This window comes from Physcomitrium patens, chromosome 17 (genome assembly GCF_059467195.1).
Source record: "Physcomitrium patens ecotype Gransden chromosome 17, ASM5946719v1, whole genome shotgun sequence".
Taxonomy (NCBI): Eukaryota; Viridiplantae; Streptophyta; class Bryopsida; order Funariales; family Funariaceae; genus Physcomitrium; species Physcomitrium patens.
In genome coordinates this window covers 11,443,522-11,455,822 of record NC_143426.1, presented here as the reverse complement: position 1 = coordinate 11,455,822, position 12,301 = coordinate 11,443,522, and the positions used below count along the sequence as shown (strand labels likewise).

The 12,301-nt window shown below is 37.7% G+C and overlaps 2 protein-coding genes across 3 annotated transcripts; one reads left to right on the top strand and one right to left on the bottom strand.

The window, feature by feature from the left end:
- Window positions 1-4,067: 4,067 nt before the first annotated feature.
- On the top strand, window positions 4,068-9,008 carry LOC112294658 (uncharacterized). Of its 2 annotated transcripts, XM_024545362.3 has the most exons (5): window positions 4,068-4,634; window positions 4,771-4,940; window positions 5,105-5,659; window positions 5,803-6,861; window positions 7,032-9,008. In XM_024545362.3, the coding sequence occupies exons 2-5, from the start codon at window positions 4,782-4,784 to the stop codon at window positions 7,872-7,874; spliced, it is 2,616 nt and encodes an 871-aa protein (XP_024401130.1). In that variant the 5' UTR covers window positions 4,068-4,634; window positions 4,771-4,781; the 3' UTR covers window positions 7,875-9,008. The 2 variants fall into 2 exon arrangements, with proteins under 2 accessions (XP_024401130.1, XP_073396403.1); XM_073540302.2 differs by having other exon boundaries at window positions 4,069-4,940.
- Window positions 8,074-11,190, bottom strand: LOC112294659 (uncharacterized). Its single transcript, XM_024545363.3, has 4 exons — window positions 10,719-11,190; window positions 9,709-9,908; window positions 9,308-9,444; window positions 8,074-9,089 (listed from the first exon to the last, which is right to left on the bottom strand). Exons 1-4 carry the CDS (start codon window positions 10,897-10,899, stop codon window positions 8,687-8,689), a joined length of 921 nt encoding a protein of 306 aa, XP_024401131.1. The 5' UTR covers window positions 10,900-11,190; the 3' UTR covers window positions 8,074-8,686.
- Between the last annotated feature and the right edge of the window lie 1,111 nt (window positions 11,191-12,301).

The window sequence follows — 12,301 nt, the reverse complement described above, 5'->3', positions numbered from 1 at the left end:
TCAAGTATTACTCTTCAATACCAACTTGCCACTTGCTACATTAATTCAAATCCATAAACTAATACCTCAGTAGCTTGGACCTTTTTGCATTTTTGCAATGATTTTTGATGTTGTATACTGCCTCGAGCTTCCACAACATATTTGGATCCATCTAATCTTTTATGTTTCATAACTAAAAGAATTTCATACAAAGCCAAAGTATTTTTGGATTGACAATAACCACCACCGTTTCTAATTTTAATTGATGATCAACAAGAATATAAAATGGACAATATTTTGGACCATCTCTACCTTCAAACGTGTAGTAGACATCCACAACTTCAATACAAAGTTCTTTGGAAAGGTTATTCTATCTATGATGCAACGTGAAAACTTGCACAAAACCTCACCCATTGCTAAGAGAGAATTCAGAGATTCCATTGAAAGTGAAATAAGGATTTTCCACATTAATGAAGGGAGATTAACTCTAATAGGATATAGATAATGTATTTATATTATTGACATATAGGAATAGATAGTTAGAACCATAGAAGTTTTTAGAATTGAGATAAGATTAGTAGACCAAATAGGATCTACTGTGGAACATTCTAAAAAGAATTTAGGGCAGTTATCTAGGCAAGGCCCACTATAGAATAGTCTAAAAAAGGCTTAGAATGGTTACCTAGGTAGGGCCAACCATAGAACCTTCTAAAAAAAATTTAAGGTAGTTATCTAAGTGGAGTCTATCATCTAGGAACATTCTAGAAGGTTCAAGGTGGTAGAACAAAGTATAAATAGGACTGGATAAGGTCTTTTGGAGCATCTCGTCAAGTATAGCTTCGGACTTTTTCTCTTAGTAAAATTTTGTTTTACATCCTTTTATTCATGTCTATTCAATTCTATTTTTTTTTATTCAATTTTATCTTTTATATCTTATTCTAATTAATTCTATTTAATTTTGTTCTAATCTATTTTGTCATACTTTGTGATGAGACTTTATGTTACTATAATTTCGAAGGATCTTGGATTTTTGAGATAGACTGGTCCTATTTCAGCATGTCTAACTTACAAGATAAGTTTCCTATATGTACACCACATAGCTAACTTATACAATAAGATCAAATTAGCGTATTTTATACCAAATTCAATTAATTACATTAGATGTTGCTACAACTTCAATTCTTCTTATAAATTTCTTAAATATATCTAATCATATTTTGTGCTCTATTACTTCATAATTTAATTATTTTAATTTTTTAATTAAAGCACATTGTATTAAAAAACTTCACTCTTATATTGAATAATGATGGGCAACTTTATGATTTATCAAAAAGAAAAATTGTCAATAAGTGGAATGATTATTACTGATTCTTGTCTATTATTAAAAAAAATCAAATTTTGGTTCTCAAAATTAATAATAGAAATATCAGCTCCAATAAAAAAAAATTAACATGTATTCATAATATCAAAGTTGTGCTATAATAATGTTGAACAAAGAATAAAAGAAGTATTTTAGGCTTTTTTAGAAGAAAAATATTATATTTTATCAATAATGCTAAAAAAATCACAATTTTCTTTGATCATATAAAAAATCTATTAAAATAATAGATCATACATCAAAAAGGAAATAACATAGTCAAATTGAATTGTATTCTTAACAATCATCTTATATTAAATGAAAATATCTGCTTTCATTCTAATATCTTTAAGAATCACTTTTTTATCACTGAACATTATATTTTAAACAATCACTTCAATAATTAATTTTAAAATTATTAAGCAATGCATTCTATTGTCATCAACACTTTGTTGTTTAAAATAAGCATTCATTATATTTTCTTAAATGAATGTTTAAAAAGCATCTAATGATTCTTTTTTTGCCATTGAACATAGTTGTATTTTTAGAAATTTAGAAGGTACTTCTCTAACATGTGCTTACAAATGTTATCCAAACAAAATGATTTTGGTTGTTACAAAAAATTGATTTTTTTCTTTTGTTTGTGCACATGTCCTCTATCAATTTTTTTTTCTTTTTCAACCAAATGATTTGCAAAAAAAAAAAGTACATAATTCTACAATCAAGATGACTTCATTTTGGAAAATAACTCAAAGGCTAAATAGCTCCAAATACAAAGTTTAATAATAATAATAATAAATAAATAAATAAATAAATAAATAAAATGTGCTTAAGATCCATTCATCACAATTCCTGTTTAATAGTATACAAAAATTCAAAAAATGCATGTATAACCACCAAACATAATCTCTACAAGAATTACAAGTTATAAAAAATATTTTATTAAAATAAGACATTTTTTATTATTTAAGAGCAAATACTATATATTATGTGAATTTTTATATATTAAAAGGATCTATTTATGGATGAAACATTTTATTAATTATCATTTAAATAAATTTAAATATCTAAAAATAAATATATAAATATTTTATAAAATAATATATGACATATAAATTAAGAAGCAGATTAAGAGGAAGAATAAGAATTCATTAAAATTTATCAATAGTATAATTGTATATTTTACTCTAATTTTACCAATGCATTTTTTTCCCTAAACTGAAGATAAATCATATTGGTTAAATAATTGATTTGAATTTATAATAGTAACAAAAACAGAATTTTAGTTGTTTCAGGTGCTATTATTTGACTGACATAGATATGTACGTATACTACAATCATTAAATAATTCAATTAATTATTGTAACTATGTTCTAACAATTTTTTAATATGTAGTAAAATAATAAATATGCTAGATTCAATAATTATAAACTAAAAAATAATTCAAACTTATTTGATGCAACACTTCGATTTTTGGTTTTTAATTTATAATTCTACAATTACATATATATATAGATATACCTTATATAAATAATTACAGAATTAAAATTCAATAAATCGATCTTTTTTTTTTAAATAATGTTATAATTTTTTTATCCTCAATTAATATTAAGTATTTACAAAGGGCTACAATAATAATAAAATTTGAACACCTCATCATGGCAAAGACTTAAAGTATCAACACATATAAAATAATGTTGCATGATGGATATCTCCACAAATTGAACGTCAATGTATACTCAATTTAAACAATGTACTCCAAACAACGATTTCTTTAGAGTAGAAAGTTGCAGAAAGTGGAAAAAGGCAAAGGGAGATGAAGAAAAAGTAACCGAGGGATACTAAGCCTCAACGACACCCTAAGCCACACCAATTACCAACCGGTGTAGCATTTACACTGGCACTAGGGCGGATGCGAGGCTGCAGAAGTTACCCGTCAGAGTTACCACAGACTTAGACAGGCAAGCTCTTGCTGAAGATTAGTTACCCGCCGTTTCTGTGCATTGATCAGTCATCTCACAATGATATAATAACCTGGAAATTACGGTCATCCAGCAGCGCGTCCAGCACGGATTAACGAATGAATGGATGAATGAATGAATTGGAGGATGATTGAGTGAATAAGTGGATGAATGAATGACTTTTGGACAGGTGTCCGTCGCTGGGGTTAGCGACTCAGATTTCAGTGGCTTGAAGGGATTATTATGCAATATTGCTTTCCAAAATATCTTGATCTCTTTGTGCAAAGCATCTAGGTTAATAATTAAACTAGAAGGTTTAAACTAGAAGGTTGCAAATGCAAAGATGCTAAATGCATGTGTTTGTATATATAGAACTTTTACATGAAACCCATCATTTTTTTTTTGTTATAAAATCACATGTTTTAAAAATAAAAATACTGGGTAGATATATTCATTCCAAACTGGCCCAAATCTGTGTAATAATTATTTATAGTTGTAAATGTAATATAATAAGATTAAATAAAATCTAAACTTTATGAATTGAAAAAGTACTTGTAATTATGTTACTTTTTTCTAAAAAAAATGTGAAAATTGATTATAATAGAAATGATAAAACCTTTTGAAATGTTTGCTAGAAGAAAAATGAATTAAATTTGAAATTATTCGTCAACAAAATGCTCTCAACATAGGAATTAAGTTTATGAGATTTTTATTTTTATTTTTATTTTTATTTTAATAAGTTGAATAAAATATAATTTCAAACTTAACTATAAGCTTAAAAATAATTTCAAACTTTTTTTTTACATGCATTACAATTACAATCAAAGGCGACGTATAGGTAGAGACATAGAGATGACATGGAGTGTTGTTATGAACAGAACCAGTTATCACATGTACATAGCCAGAGAAGTATAGTTAACAAACCCATGGGGTTGGGTTGTGTTGTGTTGTGCTGGGTTGGGTTGTACATAGCCACCCCCCTGTTGCATTGAGAGCCCAGTGCTGAAAGTTTCCAAGCTTTCAAGGGTTTCAAGGCTCCGCATGGCGACTCTGCCTGAGCTCGTGCATCTCACAGCATTGCACGCGGAGCAGCTCCTGGGTCATGTGTGCGTTTGATGTCGGGAGTGGTGATACAGGAATGGGGATGTGAAGAAGAAGAAGAAGAAGAAGACGACGAAGAATCCTTTGATTGCATGGCAAGTATATTGGTGACGTTTGGGCTCGTGGGACTGGACATAAGGGGAAGAACAGAATTAGGAGATTAATGGGTTGCCATGGGGCATTGTAGCTTCTTTGCCCGCTCGTTTTTTTCTGATCATCGAGAGTGAGATCTCCAAGTAATTCGCTTGACTCTATTTAGATCAGTTAATTTTGATTTTAATTTTTGTACTTGCTTGGATTCTCTGTATGCGTTCAAGATAGCAGCTTTGAAAGTGTTGGAAGTGATATCGAAGTAAGAGGGTGTGACCTTAGATTGAAGTGTAATGGGAGAGGGTGGGGGGAGCGGCGGAGAACACAAGGTTTGCGCAGCATGCATTCGTGTGTGTCAGACCACTCACGGGACAGGACTCCCTCTAATAGTCCCGAGGTTCTTAAAGACAATTCCCGAATATTCAACGCCGTCTAATAAGAACTGTAACCTGGTGTGTTCCTCTGCCGCTGTTCTGTTGTGTGTATCTTTTGTAGAGATTTCAGTGGCTGCTTTCAGCTTCTTCGTTCTCTGAGAAGGTAGATCTTAAAACATTGTGCCTTATCGATTTCTGTGATAGATCTGAAGAATTGTTTCAATTCATTTGGGATTGTGCAGAAAATTCCTGCTGTGTATATCAGAGAGTACATAGGCATGTACTCGAACGAGACCTACATCTTGGAGGACGTTACAGGGTTTGAATGGGTTGTAACTTTCAGCAGTGCAGCACTGAGAGATGGCTGGAAGGCATTTGCAATTGATTATCAGTTGGAGAAGGGAGATCAAATTATGCTTGGCCTCCTTGCCATGAAGCGATTTTCTGTGAATGTGTTTAATAAGTTCGGCTTAGAGAAAGTAAGCACAAGACAACCTTTGAATCGAAGGAGCTCAACGGGTACTGTGATTGATAAGGAAACTGAACTGTTGCCTCTAGTTTCAAAGCCCATGAGAGGAGTTGCAGAAGATCCACCCTTGAACTTGGTACATTCCAAAGCAACGAATCGCAGAGAGAAACTAAATGGTTCTCCTCAACATGACTCTCAGATGCCAGAGTCCAACAGTTTCTGTTCAGTTCTGCCAGCTGAGGCCTCTGATCAAAACGAGAACAAGGTAACGAAGGGGATCTTGCGGAGCAGGGGATCTTTTGAATGGAATCTTCTTCACGAACAAGTGGTAAGGGCCTAGAAACTCTCGGTGTTGTGAAGCATTCTTTTCATCTCGTGTGATGTTCAACTGCCAGGTTGAACATTAGTTCATTTGATTCTGCTCGTATTGAAGTTGAGGGTGTTAGCCTTGAGTGTGTCATTTTTGCGTAGGACCGTGACGAGGCGAAAACCTCTGTAATGAACATGTCGTCCGAGGAATCAGAAGACTCGGTGCAAGTGCTTTTGGCTAAGGCTATTTTAGCTAAGGCGAAACAGAGAAGGTTGAAGAAGAGAAAAATGGCCTTTGCTGGTACTTCTCCTGTCGAAACGAGAACAGAGGCTACCTACTCTGAACGCATTTTCAGGAATGAAGTCTCTAAAATCTTTGAAGATAAAATAAGGGCAATGAATCTTAAGAGTAGGAATGTGGGTATGGCAAGTAGCGGTTCAGCGGGACTGAGCAGTGGTGATTTGATTGACAGCCTAAAGAACGACTTCGCTGCATCACATTATGACACTGGCGCTGTTAAGTCTCGTGAGGATCCTAAAGTCTCGATGAATGGGAATAATGACCATGATGTTGAAGTTTCCCAAGTTGATGTCTGTCATAGGAGATACGAACCCCAGAATCAGAATGAGATTACTGACCAACTAGGGGTAGTTAAGGAGATTTCTCTTCCAGACCACAGACAAACTGAGGTTAGAACGCAGACGAAAACAGCTAGAGTTGAAATTGAGGATGATCCTATGAGGAGGAGAGTAGAGATAAGACAAGTAGGGGTACTTCGGAGTGAGCCAGGAGGTAGAGATCAACCCATTTCTGTTTTTCAACCAGCTTTGGTAAAACAGGAACCTAGCTTAAGCCTTGGGAATAATCTGGGGTCTGCAATGGCAGCTGCCCGGGCTCATTCTCATGACAACGAAAAATCTGCAAATTGTGGTTTTGCTACTGTCGCAGCAAACCACAGATTTGGAGCTGTTACGCTAGTAGGCCCCAGAACTCGAGAGTACAGGAACCTCAAACGTGACTACATGACGTCGGAAGACCAAGAGCCTCCAGATGCCATAAGTCCAAATTCAAACGCTCCAAGTTCCCTCGCGGGAGACAATAAACTAAGAGAGTCCCAAAAGCAGGCATATGAAGTAGCGAAAGCTTTTTCGGTCAACACTAAAAATCCAAGCGCTCTTCTACTGATGAGAACCAGAGCTTCCAAGAACACGTACACTTGTGTATGTATTGCATGTCTTTTATCCATACTACGCTGACGTTCTGCGTTGTGAATTATAGATAGCCCTAGATTGCAGACGGTATTGTGGCACTTTGACCATTTACTGCCTTGCGCTGCCTTGCTCAAATTCAATGGTAAATGTCGGTTGACTCATCATTACGTGGGGTGCAGTTCGTCTCAGTTGAATGTGCAGAAATACTTCCGACGGTGCCCGCAGAGTTGATCTTGATGGACACTGATGGCGTGATGCGCAAAGTTGACTGGAGACCTGGACTACGATATCTATACGGTCAGGGGTGGAAGGACTTCGTAGAGACGCACAACATTCAAGCAGGCGATGTCTGTGTGCTGGAGAAAACTGACATGTTTGAGTACAAGGTCTTAATCCACGTTTTTCGTTCTAACGACATTGAAAGGGTCTCCCCTGCCCAAGCTCCTGCAGCCACACCCAAATTTGGAGCATCTCCTGGAGGAAAGTTCCGTGCAGAAGGAAAGCGAGATCGACGAGCAAATAGCCCTTTGTTGCCTTGCACAGACAAGTTTAGGAAGTGCTTAACGAAAGCACCCACCAACGGGGTTGAGGAGGGGGAGCTTCCTAAATCTGCGGACGTTGAATCAGCTGGAGTGAAGAGACCAGGTTCCTTTCGTGAGAGAGAAGGGGCAGCGAGACGAGGATCAGCGGGACAATCGCTGTTTGCTACCCACGCGCAAATTCGGAAGGTTGCGGAAGCTGGGACGAGGTCGAGCCCGCCAAGTGCGGTAGTGGACAAGCAGCAGGAACAACAGGCAACACCATCCCAGGATGCTCGCAAGCATTACGTAGTACAGAAATTGATTGATCGGCGGAAGAGCTTGCAGGGGTTGGTGTTTCTGGTTGAGATCAACGAAGAGATCATGCCACTGGTTGGCAGCAAGAAGAAGACGAAGATAGGTGCCACGCAGGATGAGAGAGGGCGATGGTGGGTGCCGCACCACCATTTCAATTTCGATTTCAGCAGCTGTTACATTGAGTGACAAGGCTGGGAGGTATAAGATCGTCATCTCTCCAATTTCAGCAGCAACCACTAATTTTGAGAAAGGTGTTATGAGGGAAATTATGGCACGGTTATTTTTATGGGCATTGTTTAGGTCTACTGAACATGTCCCATCTGCGAAAACATGAGGTCCTAGACCCAACAATATATTGGTGGGATAAGTGAAGAAGGCGTGAAGGTGCCATGAAGATGAATCTGAAAAAGTAAATTTCTATCTATGGTCAATAACACCAAGTGGATGTGGTTGTGTATAAGAACCCTTCCGTCGTAATTTGTATCACTTGTTACCAAAAAGGCCAAGTTGAAACTCATCACGTTTGAAAGAGCATCTTCAAACAAAGGAATTTTGATTTTCTAACGCCTATAGCTGAATGCTGTTCCATGAAACCATTGGACTAACGCCAATCACATCGAAGTGGGCAGAGCTTTCTAGCCTTCGCTCACTTATTCAAATGCCCCTCCCCGACGCAGTGTGTCAACTCTAAAGAGCTAATGTTAGTAGACTTTCATCATAAACCTCACGGATATCACACAAGAGGCACTACAGACTTCATATTTTTATTTTTTTTCTCTCGTCACGCTTTCGGTCCCCTGATTTTGCTACTGCTGGTTGAACGTAGTGAACTTCAGTCCGAATGCATTCTACATTGCATTAGGTACGATATTGCAATTGAAAAACGACTGACAGTACCAGCGACTAGTCGAGCATTTGTAGAGTTTCTTACACTCGCCTCGAAAATGTAAGCTGAAGTCTTGGATGTTTGTACTTTTCAGAATTACTTCATAGTCGCCTCATTCAGGTGTCACATACGCAGATGTTATCCCACCATCCACAAGCAGGCTTGCGCCGGTCATATATGAGCTATCACCAGATGCTAGGAAGAGCGCTGCCTTAGCCATCTCTGATGCCTCTCCGAAGCGACCCATGGGAATATGAACAAGTCGCCTCTGTTTTTTATCTTCGGTATCCAAAAACTTCATCAAAAGCTCTGTTCTCAAGGGGCCTGGACAAAGAGAATTGACTCGTACTCCTTCTCTCGCATGTATTACAGCCAGTTCACGTGTGAGAGCGAGTACCGCTCCTTTACTTGCTGTATATGCAATTTGAGGGGTTGCTGCCCCCAAAAATGCTACAAAAGATGCTGTATTTATCACTGAACCTCCCCCAGATCTGATAATTGCGGGGATGCCGTACCTACAACGCAATAGTATGCATCCAATAATTTTAGAGTAACTCTAAGACTTCTTAGTAGTTTAATCGTAAGCTTGACATTTCTTATGATCCCACGTCATATGGGACTAGCAGATACTGATTGAAAACTTGGACAACTTTTAAACTTGCAAGAACTGATCATTTTAAGGCAACCAGCAAAAGTAAGGCTTCAATGGGCTCTCTAGAGACGTGCTCATTACCTGCATCCATAAATCACTCCCTTGACATTAATTGCCAAAGTCCGGTCTATGACATCATCAGGTGTGTTGATGACATTGTCATCCCCTGAATCCATAATACCGGCATTATTGAAGATGATGTGGAGGCCGCCATAAACCTGCAAGATACTTGAATGTATTAACCAATGTGCTTGCACCAAGTCAAATTGGATTTGCAGACTAACTTCGGGAGGACAAAAGGATTCCACCGAGAGACAGAAGGAGTCTTCAATTGTCTTCGGGGCAAAAGTACTCTTCTGTTATGCATTAGGATATTAATTATACAGACATTAAAGGCACAATTGATAGCACTCGTTTAGTGGAAGTGATTGGTCACTGCTGAGTAAAGTCAGGAATACTAATCGAGAAGACGTTGTATATACCTTCTCTGCTTTAGCAACCATTGCTGCTACATCATCAGCGACGGAAACATCACCGCCTACTGCAACACCTTGACCATTGAGCTCATGCATAGCATCAACAGTGCGGCAAGCAGCTGCCAGGTTACGATCAGCCACAACGACAGAAGCTCCTTCCTGTGCGAACAAAAGCGCGGCATGTCGTCCAATTCCACTTCCCGCTCCTGTATCCATATGGTTTGAAGTTAGTGATTTACACAACAGTAGGGATTATATGTGTTGTACCACTGCCCTGTGTCATTTCAGACGTTTTTTTACATACGCTTCCGATAAAATCAATTCATCTCCTGTCTTGTTCACATATCTCTACATGTTAATACTGAGCACAGAATTTGCAGAAACAAAAAACCACCTACAGCGTCAGGTCAAGAATTATCGATAAGGAAGACGTTCATCAACTGAACCACAGGCATATTAGTGTGCAAAAAATATTCAATCTTATCTAAACTAGTGCTAGTGTAAAGTCAGTATGCAGTATACACCTATTCCGATGGGCTCTAAAACACTGCGCATACATGCTTCCAAGGCACACGAAATCCAAACACGGTAAACATAAGAGATCCTCCAAAAAGTGGGTAAAACCAATTCCAACGGATACTACAGTTAAGCAGCATCAATGCATTTGAAACTGCACTCGCACTTCCAAAATCAAACGCAATAACACTATGTAAAAAACATACGCAATTCGGTACAATTTCCACACGAAGCAATTCCGATTGCACAGTCAACGCGTGAAGACGACCGCGCGCACAACCCCAAAACCGGTAGGGCTAGCACGCCACCTTCCATTACCCAGCTGTCAAACCGTACCTCTAGAACATCAATTCAAACATAAACAGCAATACCCGCCAAACCACAACGCTCTCAAATCGCAGCCCCAAAAGCTGTGACAAGGTTGGTCCTAAATCCTAGTCTTCCTTTCGATCGGAACAAAAGCCAGCAACAGAGCAACAATCAGTGAATGCACAACATGCCTGTAATGAGAGCAGTTTTCCCCACAAGTTTCCCAGGGCCAAAGTGCTGCGGAATGGGGGAGGGCGCTTCAGGTGTGGAGTCATCCCCCGAGGATCCAAAGCTGCGAGTCCAATCAAGGCCACCTCGGCGGAAGAGGGCGCTGGGCACAGCACGGCCAACGACGCGCCCGATCATTGCCATGGCTGCCGTCCTAGATGGCACCCCCGCACCTTCTCACCTCCAATTCTCCCTAGAAGTGCAGCGAACCGACGTCCCGCAATGCAACAGCAGCCGAGATGCAAGAGCGGCAAGCGAGCTAGTGCGAGGAGGGGGAAGAGAAGGAGGAGGAGGCCCGCCCCTTCGTCCGAACAGCAGCAGCAGCAGTGACGACGAGACACGTTCCAGATGCGGATGCTAGCAGCAAGGCTGGCATGGCATGGCTGCTGCTGGCTTAGGTCTACGCAGGAGTTAGAAGAGACGCAGAATGGGACAATGCCCGAGAGCATCTGCTTAACCCTTCCCTGCCCTGCTTACTTACTTGCTTCCCTGCTTTGCTTTGCTCGGCTTGGCTTCTTGGTTGGGTGTGGATGAATTCACTACGACGGACGGATCTCCCCACCACCACGATGCTCATGCGCATTCTGTGGGCTAGTTGTCACGTCACCCTTCTTCCTTCCCTCCCTCTCTTGCCTTTTTCTCTTTATTTCTTCATTATCTACAGGCCATAACTTTTGTTCGGTGTTGCGCTAGGTAGTTTTTTGGAGTATTTAAGTCTCAGGGGATGGGGTATGTGCGACATGAGATCGAATCCCGCTAAGTGATGAATAAGTTTTAGGTTGCACTCCTCACTCGTTCGTTCCAGGTGAGAGTTGCATATCTTATTTTCTTTACATGTCTCAGAGTAGAGAAATAGATGGATAATAAACTATTACATTACTCAAATACATTATATTTTCTAATTTTTTTAATTCTATAATTATAATTTTTATTAATAGCTTATTTAGTTATTTATTTATTTACGACCTCAGTTTTTATATATTCTTTGAATTAGGAAAATTTAATAATTACTTTCTTTTTTTAAATTATGAATAAGGTTGTATTCTAGAATCTATATACATTAGTTACTTTAAAATGCTTATTTGAAAGAAAAGTAACTAAAATATTTAAAGTGATATTTAAATAAATAAATGATTAATTAATTAAATATTTACACTATAGTTTGTACATAAAAATATTATATGTGCTAAAAAGTATTTATGCATTCTAAAAAAATTAAATCTTAAAAGTTCATCAATTAACTTGATCAATTTTTGAAATTTTTTTTACATATACCTACTATTATATGAAAGACTGTCACTTTAAAATCTTATTTTTTATTTATTTTTTTATCTTATTATTATAAAAATAGCAATTTGAATTTGCATTACATGTTATTGATTACTTCAAAATAATTATTCATCAAGTTCTAAAATCATCCTATAAAAATTTGTAAGTTTTATAATTTTTTATGTAAATGATTAAAAATATTTAAAATAATTACAAAAATACATTTCTTCTATTAAGTAGCTCTCAATTTCTGAAAATACTATAGAAAAAAATTTGT

What these genes read in the sequence shown, in the direction of transcription:
- LOC112294658 (XM_024545362.3), top strand. Translation starts at nt 4,782, where the DNA reads ATGGGAGAGGGTGGGGGGAGCGGCGGAGAACACAAGGTTTGCGCAGCA. An exon ending in ATCTTCTTCACGAACAAGTG is followed by an intron (nt 5,660 to 5,802) that starts GTAAGGGCCTAG and finishes ATTTTTGCGTAG; the next exon opens with GACCGTGACGAGGCGAAAAC. An exon ending in CCAAGAACACGTACACTTGT is followed by an intron (nt 6,862 to 7,031) that starts GTATGTATTGCA and finishes CGTGGGGTGCAG; the next exon opens with TTCGTCTCAGTTGAATGTGC.
- LOC112294659 (XM_024545363.3), bottom strand. Translation starts at nt 10,899, where the DNA reads ATGGCAATGATCGGGCGCGTCGTTGGCCGTGCTGTGCCCAGCGCCCTC. An exon ending in TGGTTGCTAAAGCAGAGAAG is followed by an intron (nt 9,445 to 9,708) that starts GTATATACAACG and finishes AGTATCTTGCAG; the next exon opens with GTTTATGGCGGCCTCCACAT. An exon ending in GGAGTGATTTATGGATGCAG is followed by an intron (nt 9,090 to 9,307) that starts GTAATGAGCACG and finishes ATTGCGTTGTAG; the next exon opens with GTACGGCATCCCCGCAATTA.